Source organism: Chiloscyllium plagiosum, unplaced genomic scaffold (assembly GCF_037043375.1).
Source record: "Chiloscyllium plagiosum isolate Xiang-an unplaced genomic scaffold, Cpla_swu_hap1 HiC_scaffold_21, whole genome shotgun sequence".
Taxonomy (NCBI): domain Eukaryota; kingdom Metazoa; phylum Chordata; class Chondrichthyes; order Orectolobiformes; family Hemiscylliidae; genus Chiloscyllium; species Chiloscyllium plagiosum.
In genome coordinates, this window is record NW_028270159.1 from 12,271,268 (window position 1) to 12,294,057 (window position 22,790).

At 42.3% G+C, this 22,790-nt stretch overlaps 1 protein-coding gene across 7 annotated transcripts in view; it reads right to left on the bottom strand.

Moving 5' to 3' along the window:
- Positions 1–22,790, bottom strand: part of kcnt1b (potassium sodium-activated channel subfamily T member 1b) — a 433,004-nt gene that overhangs the window by 98,128 nt on the left and 312,086 nt on the right. For all 7 annotated transcript variants that reach the window (XR_015760695.1, XM_087998271.1, XM_087998272.1 and 4 more), the window contains 7 exons: positions 19,968–20,132; positions 14,855–14,991; positions 10,263–10,326; positions 7,106–7,214; positions 5,912–6,020; positions 2,650–2,799; positions 35–273 (listed from right to left, as the gene is read on the bottom strand). Coding sequence is in view for 6 of the 7 variants with exons in the window: in XM_087998271.1 (XP_087854397.1) it covers positions 35–273; positions 2,650–2,799; positions 5,912–6,020; positions 7,106–7,214; positions 10,263–10,326; positions 14,855–14,991; positions 19,968–20,132 (973 nt within the window). In the remaining variant the exon portion in view is untranslated. The remainder of the gene's footprint in view (positions 1–34; positions 274–2,649; positions 2,800–5,911; positions 6,021–7,105; positions 7,215–10,262; positions 10,327–14,854; positions 14,992–19,967; positions 20,133–22,790) is intronic.

The following is a 22,790-nucleotide window of genomic DNA, read 5'->3' on the forward strand; positions in this document are numbered from 1 at the left end:
TCAGGGCAATCCATCTTAATGGTTAATCACTCACCCATGCTTGCAATGATGCTGTGGACGGGTAGTCTGGAAGCACCACCAAAGATGCCTTCGGAACTTAGGCCCTTCCTCTTTTGCTTCTCTTCCTCTTTGAAGATGAACGCTGAGTTTTCTTCTTTGGTGATGTTAATGTAGAAGCAGGTGTCTGAGCTCACCATAATGTACCGGGGCCCAGGATTCAGCAAAATACTCTTGTTGTCTTCTCGCTTCGCACCTATCAGGCAGACACCGTACCTGAAGAGCAGGAGGAAACAGAGGAAGTGCTTAATTATCTTCTGGATATTATTACATTCTTTGCTCCATTTAAATAACTCACAAATTCCCTCATAATAAAGACTCTCCATCAACATAACCTAAAACCTTGCTAATGTCAGAAATACACTGCATTACCTTTTCTTTTAATTCACTCGTGGGATGAGGGTTTTGCTGACAAGGCCAACATTTATTGCACGCCTAGTTCCCCTGAGAAAATGGTAATGAGCCATCCTCGTGAACTGTTGCAGTTCAAGTGCTGTGGGTTGACCCACAATGCCCTGAGGGAGGCAATTCCAGGTTTTTGACCCAGCAACAGCAAAGGAGTAGAGTTCTATTTCCAAGTCAGGATGGTAAGTGACTTGGAGGGGAACTTGAAGGTGATGATGATCCCATGTGTTTACTGATTTTGTCCTTCTAGATGGAAGTGTTCATGGGTATGGAAGGTGCTGTCTGAGGGTCTTTGGTGAAATTGTTGCAGTGCATCTTGGAGATAGTAGCAGCAGTGTGTACTGAGTGTTGGTGGTGGAGGGAGTGGAGATAGTTCCAATCAAGCTGGTTACATTATCGATAGAATCCCTACAGTGTGGAAACAGGCCATTCAGCACATCAAGTTCACACAAACTGTCCAAAGAACATCCCACCCCGACCCATCCCCCTAACCTGTCCCTGTAACCCTGCATTCCCCATAGCTAACCCACACATCTCTGGACACTATGGGTAATTTAGCATGGCCAATCCACCTAACCTGCACATCTTTGGACTGTGGGAGGAAACTCATGCAGATACAAAGAGAATGTACAAACTCCACACAGACAGTTGCCCGAGGTTGGAATCGAACCTGGGTCCCTGGTCTAGTTAGGCAGCAGTGCTAACCACTGAGCCACCATCTCATCCTGAAAGGTGTTAAGCTTTGAGTGTTGTTGGAGCTGCACACATCTAGGCAAGTGCAGGGTATTCCATCACACTCCTGACTTGTGCCTTGTAGATGGTGGACATGCTTTGATGAGCCAGGATGAGAGTTACATGCTGCAGGAATCCTAGCCTCTGACTTGCTGTTGCAGCCACTGTGTTTATACATCTGGCCTATTCTGTTTCTGGTCAACAGTAACCCCCAGGATTTTGATACTGGGGGATTCAGTGATGGTAACACTACGGAATATCAAGAGGTAATAGTGAGATTGTTTCTTTTTGGAGATGGTCATTGCCTGGCATTTGTATGGCATGAATTTTACATGACACTTTCAGCCCATCCCTGGATATTGTTCAAATTTTTTTGCTGCATTTAAACATGGAATGCTTCAGTTCTTGAGGAGTTGCAAAAGGTGCTGAACATTGTGGAATCATCAGCGAACATCCCCAATTCTGATCTTATAATAAACAATATGACTTACATTTTTAAGTGTCTTTAAGGTGCTTCATGGGGTTTTTCATAAACAATATACAACATATACCGTATAAGGAAAGATTGATTCAGATGACCAATAGTTCAGTTAAAGAGGTACAATTTACAGAGGCTGGAGGACAAGGCAGTGGTGGTAAGGATACTAATTTAAAAAATGGGAGTGAATCTGCTCAAACTGGACATTTAGAGCCAGCAGATTTTGATCCCAGTTTAAAAAGAAAATTATTTTCAGGATGTGGCCATGATTTATCGCCCAAGTTTAGCTGCGTTGTGAAGGTGTTATCTTTCTTGTTGAACCACTGTAGGCGTCTGGTACAACTTAGTGACTCTTGGAATCATTTCAGAAAGGTCACTAAGAGCCAACACCATTGGCTTGGGACTGGGGTCACATGTAGGCCAGACCAGGTAAAGATGGCAGATTGCTCTCCCTAAAGGGATGTAAATATGATAGTTGAACATTTGGGTCTGGAATATATTAAGGATGTCATTGGCTGACTCTTTGGACAGAAATAATGTGTAAGGGTACGGGAAGAAAGCAGGAGATTGGCAATTGGTAATATGGCTCATTTGAAGAGCTATTACAGATACAGTGGGCAGAATGGCCTCCTTCAGCACCATTAATACTTTTATGATCCTATGAGCTCATGGTTAACAAAGGCAAAGAACTGCAGATGCTAGAAATCTAAAATTGAAACACTTTCAATGTCAATCTTACAGATAGCAACTTTTAAAAAAAATTCCAGCTTACTTTTTTGTAAATACAAACTGAATTCAAAATGCCACAATGGGATTTGAACTCATGTTTTGTGGATTACCAGTCCAGCCACAAAGTCATTACACAATCACTGCGTGGGATAAGCTGCACTCAAGGTCACTGGCACTGAAAGTTTAATGTCAAAAATACAGAGTCCCACTCAGTGCCCCATGAGGAATTGTTAATCGAAATAACTTACTTCTTGTGGGCATGGAAGGACGCATAGGTGAAACTTTTCCCTTCGTATTCTCCGAAGAACTTGCTGTCACCGAGTTTGATGTGATAAACCTCATTCCCTGAGCATCGCCCATACATCCTTTGCCATTGTTCGGGGGATTGTTGTCCTTCCCTGTAACCATGGAGATGCAAACCTGCTATTAGTTTAAATTCCTCGCAGGGCAAGGGGGACAGCTCATGGGGGCTGGTGAGGTCTAAGCAAACAGACCAAGGTGAAAGTCAAGGACTGTTGTGTTAACTGTTCAGCAACCTCCATTCTCTGGGAGCAGAAATATTTAAGATCAGTTCTCGGGAGCTCTCAATAATCCTGCTTCACTGCACAAGTTAAATCACATTTTGGGATGCTGAACCGTATTCAGCAGATTTTTATGTTCTGTCTTCATTGCTGCATGGACTGAAAGATGCGAGCTGAACCAAGTTTGAAAAGCTAATTCATCTCGAGGCTACGTATTAAGGAATCAATTACAAATACAACAGTTGTGCACTTCAAACTAACAAAAATCTCTACTGTGAGCAGTTCTTTTAAAATGCTGCTGCATCTGTCTTTTTAAATAAATGAACTCGAAAGTAGCGAAGAACATTCCAGTTGGCCAGTGATGTAAAAAAAACTGCAATCTCCCAAGGATTATTATGTTGTGAATGTCACACCACGCAGATTTCCCCATATGCCAAACTCTTGGTTTGTGACTTGCCATCACAGGATGCAACTGATTGAATTTTAAGGGACATTTTTCCTTGTAACAGATGTGTACTCCTGGCAGAGAGCATCAGGAAACGATGGTGGGAGATCAAAACTACATTGTAACTCCACCACAACAACTGCAAGCTCATACAGTTAACTTTTATGGGCTATTCCATTAGTGCAAGCTGATCTCTACCAAGCTTTTCATAGGAAAATAATCACTTTCTGCAGTTGTGTACAGCTGGTTATTACAGAAGATTGTCATTCCCAACCATTGGGTTCTTGCAGAAGCTTTGAAGTAGCAAGTTTAAATAAATGCTTCATTGCAAGCCAGACTATATAAGTTAACCTCTTCTCAAAAACAAAACTCCAAATGCCTTCTTGCGAAAAGGAAGGTAGCAATATCATGACACACCTCAAATAAAAATGTACCATTTTCTCTCGTAGACCTCTTTCTAGCAGTTAGGAGTGGCTCAGTGATTGACATTCTCATCTCAAAAGCTCCAGGTTCAAATCCTACTCCAGGACTTCAAAAATGAAGGCAAGCAACACTCACTCCAGTGCAATACTGGGGAAGTGCTACACTGTCAGAGGTGCTTATTGTTTGGCTGAGATGTCCATCTCCCCTCTCAGGTGAATATGGGCAACTCTTTCGGACCACTTTAGGAAAAGACAAGGGATTTCTCAGTGGTTGGATTGGCTCCCTTACCGCACAGCACCCAGCACGTGATCTAGTCTTTCTTCTTAAAAACATGTTTTATTTGAGGAGGGCAGGTGGCAAGGTCAGTTTTGTTACCCATCTCTTCATGACCCTACTCAGGTAGCCGGTAGGCTATTTCAGATGGCATTACAGAGTCAACCACAATGCTGTGAGTCTGGAAGCCACGTGTAGGCCAATCCAGGTAAAGATAGCAGATTTTCTTCTAGGTAGAGCATTGGAACAAGGATGTTGCTGGGGCTGGAGGGTTTGAATTATAAGGAGAGGCTAGATAGGCTGGGACTTTTTTCCCCTGGAGTATAAGAGGTTGAGGGGTGACCTTACAGAGGTTCATAAAATTATGACGGTCGTAGATAAGGTGAATAGCAAAGGTCTTTTCTCTAGGATTGGGGAGTTCAAAATTATAGGGCATAATGATAAACTGAAAGATCAAAGGGACCTGAGGGGCAACCTTTTCACAGGGTGGTTCATCGGTGGAATGAACTGCCAGAGGAAGTGGTAGAGACTAATATAATTGCAACATTTAAAAGATATTTGGACGGATACATGGATAAGAGAGGTATCAAGGGATATGGGTCAAATGGGACTAGTTTAGCTTGGGAAACTTGGTCAGCATGGAAGAGTTGGACCAATGGATCTGATTTCGTTCCATATGCCTCTATGACTGACACAATATGGTTTTCGTAAATCAAACAGGTTTTTAAAACAATAATTGACAGTGGACACATTGTTGCCATTTGACCAATTTTTAATTCCAGATTTTGTTGGACACAAATTTCACCAACTACCATGGTGGGACCTGAACCCAGGTTCCTACACATTAACGTGAATGTCTGGATCACAGTTTCCCCATTACATTGCAGATTAATGTCTGAATTCTATCAACATGTTTTTTAACGTGAATGCAGTTGACAACACGATAATGACCAGATAATAGATTAGATTAGATTAGATTAGATTAGATTACTTACAGTGTGGAAACAGGCCCTTCGGCCCAACAAGTCCACACTGCCCCGCCGAAGCACAACCCACCCATACCCCTACATTTACCCCTTACCTAACACTAGGAGCAATTTAGCGTGGCCAATTCACCTGACCGGCACATCTTTGGACTGTGGGAGGAAACCGGAGCACCCGGAGGAAACCCACGCAGACACGGGGAGAACGTGCAAACTCCACACAGTCAGTCGCCTGAGGCGGGAATTGAACCCGGGTCTCTGGCGCTGTGAGGCAACAGTGCTAACCCCTGTGCCACCGCGCTGCCCATAATCTTTCTTTTCTGATATTGATTGAGGAACAGCCATGATAGCTCCTCCCACCCATCCTCAAACAGTCCCATGCATTCAATTCTTTACATCCACGAGAACAGGTGGATGGCACCTTACTTTACGACTTGGTCTGAAAGCCAACACCTCCCTCAGCACTGCACTGGAGTGCCAGCCTTGGTTTTATGTGCTGAAATGCTGGAATCATTCTTCAACACAGAACAGTGAGGGTCACAGTTGAGAGGGCTATCGACTGAATCACATCAGCACTGTACAGTCTGTGGAAGCTTGCTCTGGGTGAATTGGCGCTCCCTACATTGTAACAGTGGTGACACTTCTAAAGTACTTCAAGTAGTGCCCAAGGTCATTTTTGTTTTATTCATTCACGGGGTGAGGACATTGCTGGCCAGGCCAGCATTTATTGCCCATCCCAGAGAGTAGTCAAGAGTCAAGCACATTGCACATTAATGTGGAAACAAGGTTAAAGCACTTTTCACAATGCTCCAGACCGAGCGAATCCTTGAGAAGGAGAATAGAAGCTTTAAAAAAATTGACTTACTGTCCCCTGGAGGTATGAACCAATAGAGTGATGAGCGTGGAGGTGGAGGGACAGATGCAGTTCAAGGCTAACATGGCATATTTGAACTCCTCTTCACACACCACGTGATCTACAAGGAAACAACAGGTTTTAAAATTACAAACCGACAGGAAGAAATTTCCAAGGTTCAACTTGGGAAGTTGGATTTGCTTAATAACTTCTGAAATAGTTTCTAAAAAAGGAATTCAAACTTCCTATTAGGAGCTGAGAGGCTGTCCTGTCAAAATTTATATTGAAAAACTATTGCAAAGGTAAAGTCACCATAAATCCAAACAGACTAAAGTTAGCTCTCTCATTAGTGAGAGATGGCTAATGATGAGCTGAACCTCAGGGTCAGCTGAAGGGAGAGTTTGAGAAGGCAGGTTCTTCACAAAACCCAAAAATTGAACCCAGACCGTGAGCATTACTTTGCATTGTAAATCAACCATCCAGACCGCCAACGAGCTAACCGATTCCAGTAAAGCACATTCTCCCCATGTCTGCATGGGTTTCTGCTGGGCGCTCCGATTTCCTCCCACCATCCAGAGATGTGCAGTCTCGGTGGAGTTAGCCACACGAAATTTCCCTGTGATGTGCAAATTAGGCAGATGAGCCATGGTAAATGCAGGGGTCATAGGGCCAGGGGTGGGGGCTTTGGAGGGTCTGTGCAGACTCAATGGGCTGAATGGCCTCTTTCCACACTGTGGGGGTTCTGTGAAAACTGCTGCTGTAACAAATTGCACAAGAAGCGAAACACAGTAAAATTTGGAAATGTCTAAACTGGAGCTCCGAGTTAAGGGATACAAGATGAGCTCCCCACTGCGTATAAGCAATAGTAGGGCACAGTTTCTCCTGTATCATTTTTTACTTGCCATGGTCTGATGCGGCTCATGCCATTCCACTTGCTAGTCTATAATGTCCTTCAGTAGAATGAGATTAGCAACAAACTGCAGCATCAAATGCCTGAAATACAGTCTGATGTGTTAGTGATTTCCATAGTCTGCTTCTCTTCTTAAGTTTTGAGAGGAAACCACTGGGTTAAAAAACACACACAAAATCAAATGTAGCAGAGGCCATGCCAGATGACCACCAGCTTGCTGTGAGCACTTTGGGTCAATTTGAAATCAAGCACAAACTCAGGCATGGGGATGCACGGAAAAGGATACAAAATCTCACCTGCAAACTTGACGTGAAACTTGTTCTCAGGCTTCAGGATCTGAACATAAAGGGGGCAGTTCGGGGCAAAATCCTTCACAGCCCAAGCTCTCAGGATTGTCTGATGATCCTTCAATGTGTAAAACAACTTATTGTTAGTCAGGCACTGAACAGTGAAAATAAACTCTCCAGTGATAAGTCGGTGTCTGGAATCCCATTTTCTGGATGTTTGGAAGGAACATTCATATGTTTTGAAGGAAGGAGAAACCCAAGGAAACCCAAATATATAATTTTTTTTAAAAAGCAGGAAACACCAGCAGTGCTTTGCGCAGAGGCCCACTGTTACCTAGTAGGGTGACGAAATGTCTGAAAATGAACCTTCCAGCTCAGCGAGCAAACCTACACCCAGAACCTCAACCTGAGCTACAAATCTTCTCAAAACTCATTAATAGCATAACACTATTTGTGAAGAAATTGAAACCCCACTGTTTGCAAATTTTATTATGAATGCAACTCTTCCAAAGTTTTTAGATGCGACTGAATCTTGCGACAGTTCCATATCCACCAATCCCAATTGAAAAGTCCTAAATAAATCAAGAATGTAAATGGAGTTCCAAATGTCTGATTAAAATATTGTCAAGCTCATTTCATGCAATAAGACTTCTACTGAATCGAATTACGTCTGTGGCTTGAATTTATTCAATTTACACTTATGTGGCCAATTAACTGTGTACTCTAAGGATCACCTCGATAGAGTTCCTGAGAAAGCTGTGAAGGTCTACTGCTCTGTTAAGGGTAAGATAGTTACCATGGATGTGGTTTCTTTCCATGTTAGTGGTAAATGGAGATTAGTGTGGCCCATAATGTTTTACGTCCACCTTGCCTTTAGAGAGTTCATTGTGCGCATACAATGTTATGATTCTGCCTGCCAGTTAGTCTGCACACTCAGTTCATTGCTGCAAAGTCTACTGCATAACTTATAATGTGATTTACTGTTTTAATTAAACTAACCCAGGGACTGCATCAATCCTCAAGGAGTGATTGATCATTAGACAATTATTATTAACATGATACGAGACACACCAGTTCAAATGGCACGGTGGCTCAGTGGTTAGCACTATTGCCTCACAGCACTAGGGACCCGGGTTCAATTCCTGCCTTGGGCAACTGTCTGTGTGGAGTTTGCACGTTCTCCCAACGTGGGTTTCCTTTGGGTGCTCCGGTTTCCTCCGACAGTCCAAAGATGTGCAGGTCAGGGGAATTGGCCATGCTAGGTTGCCCATAGTGTTAGGTGCATTAGTCAGGGGTAAATGTAGGGGAATGGGTCTGGGTCGGTGTTGACTTGTTGGGCTGAAGGGCCTGTTTCCACACTGTAGGGAATCTAATCTAATAAAAAAAAGAAAACAAACTGCCCAGATTTCAAAAAAAAATTGAATTTGGTATTTGCATGCTAGAAAACAAATTAGTGGCAATGAGATCTAAGTGTATAAAAGCAATAATGAGCGTTCACATGGTCAGTGCATGTGGCATCCACCCTCATTCCTGATGAAGAGCTCTGGCCCGAAACGTTAATTTTCCTGCTCCTCGGATGATGCCTGACCTGCTGTGCTTTTCCAACACCAGTCTAATCTTGACTCTAATCTTCAGCATCTGCAGTACCAGTTGCACCCACATAAAGCACTAGCCTTGAGTTTCTGACACTTCAGCATTGACCTGGAGTCTTCAGGAATTCCACTTTAATTATCTGGTCACTCTTAGTGTAACAGAAAACTTATAGAGACAAAAGAATCGTGCTTAATTTTGTGCTCTTTGAAATTCTCACATCAATTATTAAGTATCAAAAAGACAAGAAAACTCTACTTGACTGAGCATGGCATTAGAGGTAGGAAGTCCATGATGAAGCCTCCAGAAAGAAATACAAACATATTTTGGTTTTAGTGCCTTTTGGGATGTGGGTATTACTGACAAAGCCAGTATTTGTTGCCCCTGAACTGTATCTGCCTTGCTGGGTCATTTCAGAGGGCATTTAGAAATCATTGAGTCATAGAGATGCTGATCAGAAAACCTAAACTAATCTAGTCCCATTTGCCAGGACTTGGCCCATATCCCTTTAAATTCATGTACCCATCCAGATGCCTTTTAAATGTTGTAATTGTACCAGCCTCCACCACTTCCTCTGGCAGCTCATTCCATATACATACCACCCTTTGCGTGAAAAAGTTGCTCCTTAGGTCCCTTTCCAATCTTTCCCCTCTCACCATAAACCTGTGAAAAAGACCTTGGCCAATTACCCTGTCCATGCCCCTCATAATTTTATAAACCTCTATAAAATCACCCCTCAGCCTCTGATATTCCTGGGAAAATAGCCCCAACCTATTCTGCCACTCCCCATAGTGCAAATCCCCCAACCCTGGCAACATGCTTGTAAATCTTTTCTGAACCTTATCAAATTTTACAACATCCTTCCTGTAGCAGGGAGATCACATTGTTGTGGGACAGGAGTCTCATGTAGGGCAGACCTGGTAAGGATGACTGATTTCCTTCCCTAAAGGACATGGATGAACTAGCTGGGTCATTATAATGATTGATAATAGTTGTCATGGTCACCGTCACTGAGATTAGCTTTCATTCTCATCACATCTAATAGAATGGTAGGATTTGAACTCACATCCCTAGAGCATTAGCCTGGGGCTCTCGATTAAAAGTCTACTCATGTTACCGTGATGCAATCTCATCCACATCAAACCTAGTCAATCACTTTTGAGCCTATACGATGTCATACTAGGTTTATGATCATCTGGCCAAAGCCTAGTTGGGACAGATTCCTGGGACTCCCTCCCTAACAGCAGTATGGGTGTACCTCCACTACTTGGATTTCAGTAGTTGAAGATGCTGCATCATTGCTTGGACTTCAGCAGTTTAAGATTGCTGAGTCACTGACCGAGGCAATGGCAGCAGGGGCTGGCAGTAAATCACACCCTTGCCAGTTTCACCCATATCACACGAAGGAATAAAACTAGGAAGGTCTGGTTCAAGATGGGCAGCATGATCAAAATACGGCCTCTTGGCATGATCAAAATACGGCTTCTCGTTTCTACAGGAATCTGAGCTGTAACCCTCCCTGTACCCTCCCGTTTTGGAGTTGTCAAACTGCACGCTGCCCTCGTGTTTATCGTACCGCGGCTGTTCGGTCCACTTCGTTACGGCTACTCAGAATGAAACAGGCTTCTGCATCGTCCATCCTGTCGACAGAGAAGTGCAAACATTAGCTTCCTAATTATTAGGAAAGTCCACAGTAGATTTGTAAAATAATCCCCCCAAGGTCTACCCACTTTGACCGTATTCATTGTACGTTGATGTGTTAACATCTGGTGAAATATTAATATCCGCAATTCTCTTTCCAACACCAGGTCAGAGTCACATTACTATCAAGATTAGTATGCACAATTAATGAGACCAATAAAGAATTAATGGTTCTTCTATACAGTCAGTTGTGCTACAATTCATGATTCTTCAACATGAATTGGCTTTAACATGATTGAAGAATTTAGATTGTTAGTTGCAGAACAGGTACTTTCCTTCCCTGTATTGGCTATAATATGATTTCAGCCCCACGAGTTTAAATGGCGAGGCTATTGCACGATTTTCTTATAACGTACGATTGCACGTGAACGGAACTATTGTGTTACATCAGAACCGATTATACTGACTTCAGGTTGCAAAATGCCTCAGGCCTCAGCTGCCAAGACAGGTAATTGTGTTACGTCTCACAGTTAGAATACATTAGGAGCTGTGCATGTGTCATCATCACTGTATCATAGCATGCGCCCTGAAGGTGGATTGCGTCAGAGAGGCTACGCTGCAGTTTACAAGACACTGGTTTAGACCCCACTTGGAGTAATGTGAGCAGATCTGGACACCATCTTCGGCAGATATGTTGGTCTTTGGAGGGTGTACAATGTAGATTCACAAGAATGATACCTGGAATTCAGGGGTTAAGTTATGAAGAGAGATTATACAAATTAGATCTGTTTTCTCCAGAAGTTAGAGGTTAAAGGGTGATCTGATCAAAGTCTTCAAGATCATAGAATCCCGACAGTCTGGAAGCAGGCCATTCAGCCCATTGAGCCTGCACCAGCCCTCCAAAGAGCATCCCACCCAGATCCAACACCCCCACCCACCCTATCCCTGTAACCCTGCTGTGGAAACCATTTCAGGACTCTGACCGGTCTGTCCTTGGAGGAAACCATTTTCTGGCTGAGTTGCTTTCTAACTGAAGTTGTTTACGAGAATTCTTCTGCTGACCTTGCTGCTGTTTCTCCTCACCCGCTGATACGTTCCTCCCTCTCTATAACGGGAGCTCTGTTAGAACCGAGCCACTGTTTATCTGCTACTAACTTCGGCAAATAGTGTGCTACATGGCCACGTAATGTTGTTCGACCACCTAATGTTGTTAGACATGCATTGTTCAGTAATTAACGGTCAGTCATTTGTAATCCTATATAACCTGTGAAACCCAGTAGCTTGGAGAAGAGTTAATAGTCCATTTGTGCCGTGGTCACTGCTGTCTTCCCATGATATCATGAATAAACGTGTTAATTACTCAAGGCCGGTGTACCAGAATTAATTAGTAAGGAATAGGAAAATTTCTACAACATTTCCCATGGCTACCTACCTAGCCTGCAAATCCCCGGACACTAGGGGCAATTTCGCACAGCCAATCCACCTGATCTGTATATCTTTGGACTGTGGAAGGAAGCCAGAGCACTTGGAGGAAACCCACGCAGATAGGGGGAGAACTGAACAATGACTGCAAGTGAAGACTTAGGTTTGGCATAAAGGATTGCAGGGGGATAAAAATGCCTGTTCAGTAGACTAAAGATTTCACTGGGCCTGAAATCTCAGTAACTCAACACAGGATCACAAATTCATTTCAGGATTGCAGCAGCAAACAAGCACGAGGGTTCCACATCGAATAATACATGGATCGATTGCTTTTATCCTTCTAAATCCCATCTAAGGCGCAGATTGAGTGAAGAACAGGGTGGCTGAGGGAGCACGATGTGGGAAAATGTGAGCTTATTCATGTTGGTTGAGAGACTAAGAAAGCTCACTATTTTTTGAAAGGTGTGGACTTTCTCCATTGAGAGTCAAGATTAGAGTGGTGCTGGAAATGCACAGCAGGTCAGGAAGCACCCGAGGAGCAGGAAAATTGATGTTTTGGGCAGAAGCCCTTCATCAGGAATCAGGACTCTCTCCTTTGGAGTTCACTTCCACGAGAAAGCAGCGGACGCAAAATATTTACATATTTTTAAGGCAGAGGTAGATAAATTCTTAATGGCCAAGGGGATGAAAGATTATCAGGGGTGTTTAGGTATGTAGGGTTAAGGTTGAAGCCAGATCAGCCATTATCCTATTGTGGAACAGAGCAGGCTCGAAGGGCTGAGTGGCCTTCTCTTACTTCTTATTTGTACACTCACGCAGAACGTTTCAATGTTTCTGCTCAGAGGGACTTGAACATACTTGGAAAGGAACATAGAAAATAAGCATATAACTACAGCAAGCAATTAGGAAGGCCAATGGCATGTTGACCTTTGATGCAAGGGGATTGGAGTACAAAAATCAAGATTTCTTGCTACATGCCTGAAGCATGAGGCACAGTTTTGTCCTCCATATCTAAGGAAAGATCTATTTGTCATCAAGAGAGTACAGCAAAGGGCCCCCAGGTTGCTTCTTAGTTTGGGAATGTTATCCTATGAGTAGACTAAGCCACTAAACCCTGGAGCTTGATAGAAACATGCAGGATTTCTGATGAGGAGATTCTGAGAGGCTGTTTCCCTTCACCATGGAAGCTAGAAGTGGTGCCATTGCCTTAGGTTAAGAGTCCAAACATTTACGACTGAGATGAGGAGAACTGTCTTTGGGTTCAGAGATTTTGGAATTATCTACTTCAGAGAGGTGTGGGTGCTCCATCACTGAATAATTTAAGGTAGTGATCCACATGGTTTTGACCCCTCGGGCATTTGGTGAGCAGGCAGTAATGTGGAGTTGAGGCAAAAGGTCAGCCATCATCCTATTGAACGTAGACCAGAGGGAGGGGCTGAGTGGTCTACATCTGCTCCGATTTCAACTTCCTTATGCGATCATTTCACATTCAGCGGCATCTTACATTTAAGGTGTTAACAAGTTAATGGTGACCACAACCAAGAGGATAGTTAATCTCTCAATAACAGGGGCCAAAAGAGAGCTGATTTCTTTCCTCATCACCACCAGCTTCCTGCCCCTTCTTTCTGAAGAGATTGATGGTTTTCTATGATATGGTTCATGGACATTGGTCATCACCCAAACATTTTTTGTTTAGTCATCATTATTCATGTGCAGCAATGACAGCTTCCTGTTACTTTATTACAGAGAGGTAGAATACCTCACAGCAATGTCAGAGACCCTACATTCCCTGATAAATCCTTCGAGTTTTTCTAATTCTGACCAGATTTTCATCATTCTGAATATCGGCAGCACTGCTGTTAGCTCTTTAAATCCAAAACACTGGCGATGGCCCTCTAATCTTCACTACCTTATTCTCTTCCTTTAAGATGGCATGGTGGCTCAGTGGTTAGCACTGCTGCCTCACAGCGCCAGGGACCCGGGTTCGATACCGCTCTCGGGCAACTATCTGTGTGGAGTTTGCCTGTTCACGCTGTGACTGTGTGGGTTTCCTCCGAGTGCTCTGGTTCCCTACCCCAAAGATGTTCAGGGTAGGTGGCGTAGCCATGGAAAATACAGGGATAGTGGGTGTGTCTGGGTGGGATGCTCATCAGAGGATTGGTGTGGACTCGATGGGATGAATGGCCTGATTCCACACTGTAGGGATTCTAAAGTTCTAAGAAGCCATTCCTTCAAATTGGTCTTTTTGACTGAACTTTCAGTCACCCCGCTAATGCAGTGGAAGTCCGATATAACACGTGGCTGGCTAATCAAAATCTGGAATGTGTTCTCTTTCATCAGGAGAGAGCAGGGAACCCCTGTTTGCATGCGCCAAATTTCATTTGCTGACCCTTCAGTGGAGCACTTTGGGATGGATGGTTTCTGCCCAGGGCACTTCATAAATCTAAGCAGACAAGGTGATCTAAATGGGGTGTCAAGGAGGTGAGTTAATAGCCTGATTGAATTTTCTTTTTCTCATCTGTTTTGCATGACTGAACAATGTGTTCATGTGCAGGGCACTGAACACCATGTATAATATAGTCATAGAGTCATACAGCACAGAAACAGACCCTTCGGTCCAACCAGTCCATGCCGAACATAATCACCAAGCTCTAACGGGAACAGAGAAGTTAGATACAGGAAAGTTGTCCCTGATAACTGGGGAATCCCAAACCAGGAATCACAGTCTAAGGATATGGGATAATCCATTTAGCACTGAGTACAGAACCGAGTGCCTGCTTCTATAGGGTAGGGATTCTGTGATTCTATGGGGACACATTTCTTCACCCAGAGAATGGTGAGCCTGTGGAATTTGCTACCGCAAAGTGGTCGAGGCCAAAACATTGGAGTTGGATTCAGCACTTGGAACTAAAGGGACCAAAGAATGTGGAGGAAAAGCAGGAATAGGCTCTTGAGTTGGATAATCAGCCATGAATGGCTTGAAGGGCTGAATGGCCTCCTATTCTCTATGTTTATTGAATCCTAACAGTTGCACGGTCTTTCTTCTCTCACACTATTCACTGCTTCAAATACAAAAGCACTGTAATATGAAAAACGCAAACTCACTTAGCTCTCATGAGATCCTGGTCTTTCAAAGCTGACCCTTGGAGATAAATAACTCGCTGTGACCAGAGGGGAATCTGTAACACTCTGCGCACCTGGAGATCCATCTCTGTTGGGCACAGGATGACAACATAGTAATCCTGAAACATGGAGGAGATAAAACAGCAGGCTGTTCAGATGATAAGGTCAAAGAGGGACAAACACAAATTAACAATCGACTCGGCACAGGGACAACATGATCTTTAGTTGTGATAGCTGTTGTCCTCATTAATACAAAGATGAACATCTCTTTGTCTTATAAGACATTCACTAGTCTCTGGGTGATTGATACAATCAAATTCAGAAGAGTATTAGAAGTTTTCTGAACAAACTTCAGGCTAGACAAGGTAAAAACAATGACTGCAGATGCTGGAAACCAGATTCTGGAGTAGAGTGGTGTTGGAAAAGCACAGCAGTTCAGGCAGCATCCGAGGAGCAGGAAAATCGACGTTTCGGGCAAAAGCCTTTCATCAGGAATACACGCAGAGTGCCTGAAGGGTGGAGAGATAAATGAGAGGAGGGTGGGGGTGGGAAGAAAGTAGCTTAGAGTACAATAGGTGAGTGGGGGTGGGGATGAAGGTGATAGGTCAGGGAGGAGGGTGGGCGGAAGGTAGCAAAGAGTACAATGGGTATCCATGATAGGTCAGAGAGGAGGGTGGAGTGGATAGATGGAAAAGAAGATAGGCCGGTAGGAGTCTGTTTCAGGACATGGTTGAAGAGCTTCAGGGCAGAGGAAATGACCTGGGAGTTGCAGTGGGAGAGGGACTCCCTGAGATTCTTGTTGAGAGAGGAGGAAAACTTCTTCAAGGCAGGCATCCTTGCAAGAGGATTTACAGTAGGGTTAAAATCAACGAGGTAAAAACAATTACTGTAGATGGCTAGACAATCCAGTTCCTGATCAATGATCTGGTCAAGCATTGAATTAAATATTTTAGCAGCTTCCTCAATTTAAGGGGTGAATAAGTTAACAGTGACAACATAAATGAGAATAATGAATCACACAGAAAGACAGAAAGAATAACTAACAGGACTAGACAGGGTGTAAATGGAGGAAGGATGTTCCCAATGAATAGGGAGTCCAGAACTAGGAGGCACAGAAAACAGACCCTTTGATCCAACCAGTCCATGCTGAACATAATCACCAACTCTAACAGGAAGAGACAAGTTAGATATAGGAAGGATGTTCCCGATAATCAGGGAGAAGGCTATTTCGAATAGCGATGAGAAGAAACGTCTTCATCCAGAGATTGGGAGCCTGTGGAATTCTCTGCCACAGAAAGCTGTTGAGGTCAAAATATGGAATGTTTTCAAGGAGGAGTTAGATCTGATTGTAGGACTAATGGGATCAAAGGGCATGGGAAGAAAGTGGAGTGAATGTTGGGGATATTATATGTGGTGCTAATCAAGTAGCTGCTTTGTCCTGGATGGTGTCCCTGAGTGTTGTTGGAGCTGACCCCATCCAGGCAAGTGAGGAGTATTCCATCGCACTCCTGACTTGTGCCTTGTAGATGGAGGACAGGCTCTGGGGAGTCAGGTGGGTTACTCTTGTAGCCACTGTGTTTATATGACTGGCCAATCATGTTTCTGGTCCATGGTAACCCCCAGTGTGTTAATAGTGGGGGATTCAGTGATGGTAACACCACTGAATATCAAGGGGCAATAGTTGGACTTTATCTTACCTTCGCCCACCTATCGCCATCCTACCTACTTTCCCTTTGTCCCACACCCTGCATTTATCTCTCAGTCCCCATACCCTCTCCCCAGTCCTGAAGAAGGGTTATGCCCAAAACATCGACCCTCTAGCTCCTTGGATGCTGCCCGGCCTGCTGTGTTTTCTCCAGCACCTCGATTCTTCGACTGTGTCTCTCCAGCATCTGCAGTCCTCACTTTCTCCTTGAAGGCTATTGCCTGGCACTTACGTGGTGTGAATTACTGCTTATGAGCACAAGCTTAGATGTTAACCAAATGAGTGGGGCAAGAGAGTAACCTCAGTCTTGACACAAGGCACAAGGAAGCTGAAACTAATCTGTACAATTCCTTAAAATAAACCGGCCAGACAGAGGTGAAGAACCTGGTTCACTAATGTCCTTTAGGGAAGGAAACTGCCATCCTTACCTGGTCTGGTCCACATGTGACTCCATACCTACAGCAATGGGTTAACTCTTAACTGCCCTCTGGGCACTTAGGGATGGACAATAAATGCTACCTGGTCAGCAGCACCACATCCTGTGATTGAATGAAAAAAGGGCTTTGTCTTATTCGCACCTTCTTATGGAAATCAGAGATTGTTTTCCATAATAGCAAAATTCCAATCTACACTTCCTCTCGCCCTTAGTATTCTTCTCAAACAATTACAATGACTGCAATTATCTGAACAGCCAATCACTTGTTTTCTGGACTGATCCTGTTGATTGGTTTCTCTCCAGGAACTGCAATTTTCCCTCCCTTTCTGCCTACATTGTATCAATCTGTACTCAAATATATTTCCTTCAAAAGACTGCTCTATAATTATATAAAGACAAAACATGAAATGTCGTCAATGTCAATTTCACACTGTGACTGAATAGAGCACTGATGGGGTGACTATTTAGTTTGGGAACATAATAGATTTCAGTGATATCCGGTCTGTGAAATTCCAAGGGGATTCTCAGTGTCTCTGAGGACACCCGGGAGGGATTACAAGTTGTGAGCCAGACAGTGAGCTGAGATGCTACAGTTTGATTCAAGTAGTTTATAATCAGCATCTAAAGCCATTTAATCGAAGCTTTGGATAATCTTACAGGGCTTTCTTCTTTCAGTTAGCAGCAGGACAAGTTAATCATCCAGAAATACCCTTTATCGGGCTCTTCAAATGTGCACAAGAGCTGCAACAAGTTTTCATCCTTTCAATTACTTAGTGAAGAACTTAACACAGAAAGGAAATAACATGCAGATTACTGAGTGGATAAAGTGGCAAGATAAGGTGGGGATGAGTATAAACACGTGTACCATATTTATGGAGCCACGCTGACAGTAATGTAATAACAGTTATTATAGTAATTATGTATTTATTGCATAATTAGCAAAATCTTGGAGCTGAGCAATATCCTCTTTGTTTACTGATTAATCCTCCATGTAGCCTTTAGAGGGAACAATCCTTGGGAATGTACAGTATTGTTTGTCTGTCTGCAGGTGTGCATTAGGGTTTTGTACTAAGGCCCCACAGGGGAGGTTATCATTATATTGCATTAATTCCATGAGTGCAGATTCCTCTTTCTTTTTCCATGTAGTCCAAACAAGCATTGACATGTGATCTGGGGTGACTTTTAAAGTGATGTAACAAAAGTAGCAAGGTTCATTTAAGAAAAAAACTTTCACACTCAGCGAATACTTAAGGTCTGGAATGCACTGCCTGTAAATATTGAGCAGGTAGGTTCACTTGAGGTTTGAAGCGGGCATTGGATGATTATTTGGATAAAAATGAAAAAGCAGGAGATTGGCACAAGGTAACGACATTCAGTTGAAGAGGCAGTGCAGGCACGATAGACCAAATGGCCTCCTTCCTTGTCTTAACACTTCTGTGATTCTGTGACCAATGACATTCATTAAAAAAAGGGATTAAAGCATTACAATCTCCTTCAAGTTGGCTTGTCAAAACACCATCTGTAGAGCCAGTTTCCAAACATTAATGGATATAAACTTGGTCATATACAGTTTAATTACTTTTGAAGATGTGATCCTTGACTCAAAGGCAGAATCTATTCTCCCAGGTAGAGAGCACAGAGTTGGCACAATCCCCAGCTCTATAAAACCAACCTAGGGTAAGCATTTATTTTCTATTGATGGATCTCCTCCATATCATTCAGGAACAATAAAAAAAAGAGATTTGTATTAATGTAGGTTGACTCAAAATGATATAATACTAATCTTGAATATACTTCAAAATCTGCTGTTACAATATAGGAAATGTGGTAAATAACTGGTGCACAGCATGCTCCCAGAAATAGATATGTAGTAGTGACCACAAAATCTGCTGTTGTAAAATTGATTGAGGGATACCTTTGGCCAGAACAGTGAGGGTAACTCTCCTGGTCTTTGTTATTTGGGAGAAGAGGACCTGAGAACTGATGGAAAAAAGACGAATTTTGACAAAGCTTTTGGTATTGCATGGCAATTCACAAGAACGCCCATGTAAGGAGACAACAACATACATGCTTATGAGAAGACAGCGCTGATTGTTGGAAAGAGGACTGGTAGAGGTATTGTCATGGAAAGTAGAGTCATGATGGAAAATGAAGTCATGCTTTATGCACACATTGTGCCTGATTTAATTCAGTAGAAGAGGTGACAGCTATTGCCTAGTTCATTCTCAGCGTAATACCGTGACCTGCCTGGCTTAAAATTTGAACAAAGTTTAGCAGTCAACTGTCAATCATTGTTATCTGGTGCATTCTCCATCACAACAATCTAACAATCAAAGTCTACTTGCCAACTACTCAGTATTCCCTTCTCATATAGCATAATATGTTGTTTCCTTTTCACTGGTATTCTTGTGTAACGTCCTGATGAGCGTAAGATGAGACGCTTTGAGTAAACTTTCGCCTGCTTTTCTTTGAAAAAGTGCCATGGGATGCCTTCCACCCAGCTTCAGGAGAGATGGGATCTTAGTTTAATCCTTTATCAAAAACAAGGCACCTCCGACCAGAAGAAATAACATCCCAAATTAACTAAATTGTGTTATTGTGCTATGCAATGTAAAGGCATTTTAACAAATTCTTTTGAATAAAATGCTAAAATGTCTTGATATTATCATTCAAATGTTTAAAGTCTTTACACCTACACACTATGTTGCTTTAATGATCATATTACACCATTTGAGCTTGTACAATTTTCCTGTTAAATAACAGGAATAGAAATTAAATTCTGACACATCAGACATTTGTGTGATTATGTCCTATTCCTTAACTGTTGATGGGTCTAATTAGGGAAGAGTGAAAGCTCAAATTGTATACCAGCTCAATATAAGTGCTGAGTCCTTGGCCCCAGGCAAAACTAAAGGTGATGCAAGATGTGAAGACAGTCGTTGGTCAATTTTTACCTGAAGCCTGGGGTGAGCATAGAATTCGTTGAGGAAATCCATCAACAAGTCGATCTTCAAGGAGCTGACACATAGTACAACGTGTTTCTCAGTCTGTGCTCGGTGTCGGCTGTAATTACCACCAGATTTCTGTCTCTCCATCCACAGGTAAACGAGTTCTTCAAACTGAGGGGGAAAAGATCAGGGTATATTTCATCAACATCAACCAGAAAGGAAATTGGCAAAGTTCCAAGTTGACTGTTCTAACGTTCAGTCTAAGAGTCATAGTCTAAGGACACAGAGCCATTTAGGATTGAGAGGAGGAGAAATCTTGTCACCCAGAGATTGGTGAACCTGTGGAATTCTCTACCATAAAGAGTGGTTGAGGTCAAAGCATTGAATATTTTCAAGAAGAAGTTAGGTATAGTTCTTCGGGCTAAAGGGGTTAAAAGGGTATGGGAAGAAAAAGAGAACATTGGCTGATCAGCTACGATCATATTGAATGGTGGAGCAGGTTTGAAGGGCTGAATGGCCAATTCCTGTCCTAATTTCTATGTTTCTTTGAGTAATATTACCTTTGCATTGGTTTGAATTAGAATTTTAAAGGGCATTACTGTTAAGATAAAATGTGAGGGATGAGGAGGATTGTTTCAAATCATTGAAATCAATAATGACTGCAGTGTTCCACAACAGGAAGTTTTATATTTTACAATGGAAGTTGATGCAGTTGTTTTCTTAATTCATTCAGTGAATATGTACATTGTTAATAATTAATTGTCATTGAGAAGGTGTGGTACTGGACATAGGAACATACTGATGATGTTACAGGACTGACAACCTTGAGACCTAGACTAATGATCCAGAAAATTGTGTTCATACCCTACTCTGGCCTCTGGGGAATTCAAAATGAATGAATTCAAAATTGACTGGAATGTGAAACCAAAAACAACTTGAATCAGTAATTTTGGCCATGGAAATGTCACAATTACAAAGACCGATTTGGTTCACTATTGGGAGGAAATCCACTGCTGGTACTATGGCTTTAAGAGGTGTATTTTGTCCTTTTGTTTTGAAGAGAGGTTTTATAAGAGGAGTGATCAGCTGTCTATTTTAATCCATAAAGTAAACAACTTATGAGGCATTGCTTTTCTTAAAAACAATAGAAGCTGCCTGAACAGGTGAGGTCAAGCTCCAACAAAGCCAGGGTGTTTAGTTTTGGTTGTTCAATAGCAATTGCTGGACTCTTGAAGCTGGGTTTGGAAGTGCAATACATCTCTCCATATTACTCTCTCTGAGTTTTTTCTGGACTGGCAATTTGGCAGTGAGACAATCTATTTTACGGAATTTGCCTTTCCCAAGGGTGTGTTTATGGGATGTTACTATATTGGACCAGTTATGGTTTGGTAGTCAAATAATCTATTATTCTGTTAAGTTTTCCAATAAACTTAAGTTATTCCAATTTGTTCTTTCTTTTGCTGCATTTTAACTATGTGTATGAATAGTGTATGTTGCTTCAAGATGGAAAAATTGACCAATCGAATTCCATCCGGAATGCAACACCTGACATTTGCCTTTAAAATAAGGAATCGTTACAGTCTAGGCTATCTTCCTAATATTTTGAGGGGATGTGGTTCAATACAACTGTCCTTCCCTGGTCTGGCCCATGTGTGAGTCCAGACCCACAGCAATGTGATCAACCTTTAGCTGTCCTCTGAAATAGTTGGGCAAGTCACTCACAGGTATTGAACTGTGAGAAAAGAATTAGCTCAAGCAACAAAATAATTATGCAAAAGTGAGCTCCAGTCAAACCCAGGGGAGATAAAAAATGATATTTCTTCTTGCATCATTACTTGCCAGATGCTCAAATGTCTAATTTACTTATTTTTCAAAACATGGAGAGTCCGTCTGAGAAAAAACATGTTGGTAGTGATGAGCTACAATTTCTGTGTTTTGCCAGCTTACCATTTGTTCACTAATCCCTCACTCATGATTTCAGATCAGTCTTTTCATTGTCTCAGCTGAGGTTTGAAGTTTTCCATATTCGTTATCAGAGCATAGGAGTGCAGCGTTTTCAGAATTAGGATTTGTTTGATTGAGACTAATCTAATTAATACAGTTAGATAGAATTAATGGCTGAGAATAGTAAAAATAAAATTGATAACTTGTGCCTTGATGATTTTATGATCTTGTAAGTTAAAGATTGAAAGGTATCTTCAATGAAACAGTCAGGAATTTCCTTTATATACATTTTGAGACTTGAGACAGGTGATAAATAAAAATAAGCCAGCTGGAGTCCAGTGTTCTTAGACTTGCACATGTGATTTTCTGTTGGTTCATTCTACAGTACCAATACATGTTTTATTTTAATGGCACGTTAAGTTAATTCTAAATATGTCTGTTCCTGTTTCTGAGACTGTCCCTCAGGACAGATGATGTTCTTCCACTCCAGAATGGTTGTTACTAAGTAGTGAAACAGACGAATGCTTGATTCACACAGTCTGCCACATCTTTAAAACAAAATATTTATTTGTGGACTGAAATAGAAAAACAACTCTTTTGAAAACCAAGGACCATTGGAATAGGGTTACATTAACCAAGGTTTATTGGAGGATCTTGCACTTTTTAAAAGCAAGCAATCTGATATTCATTGTAAATGCTGTTTAGACAGCTGTTGGTACAGGCAATGGGGAAAGAATCATAGAATCCCTACAGTGTGGAAACAGGCCATTCGACCCAACAAGTCCATACTGACCCCCCTCCCCCAAAGAATATCCCACCAGACCCATCCCCTTACCCCATCACTTTATATTTTCCCTGACTAATGCACTAACCTAACATCCCTGA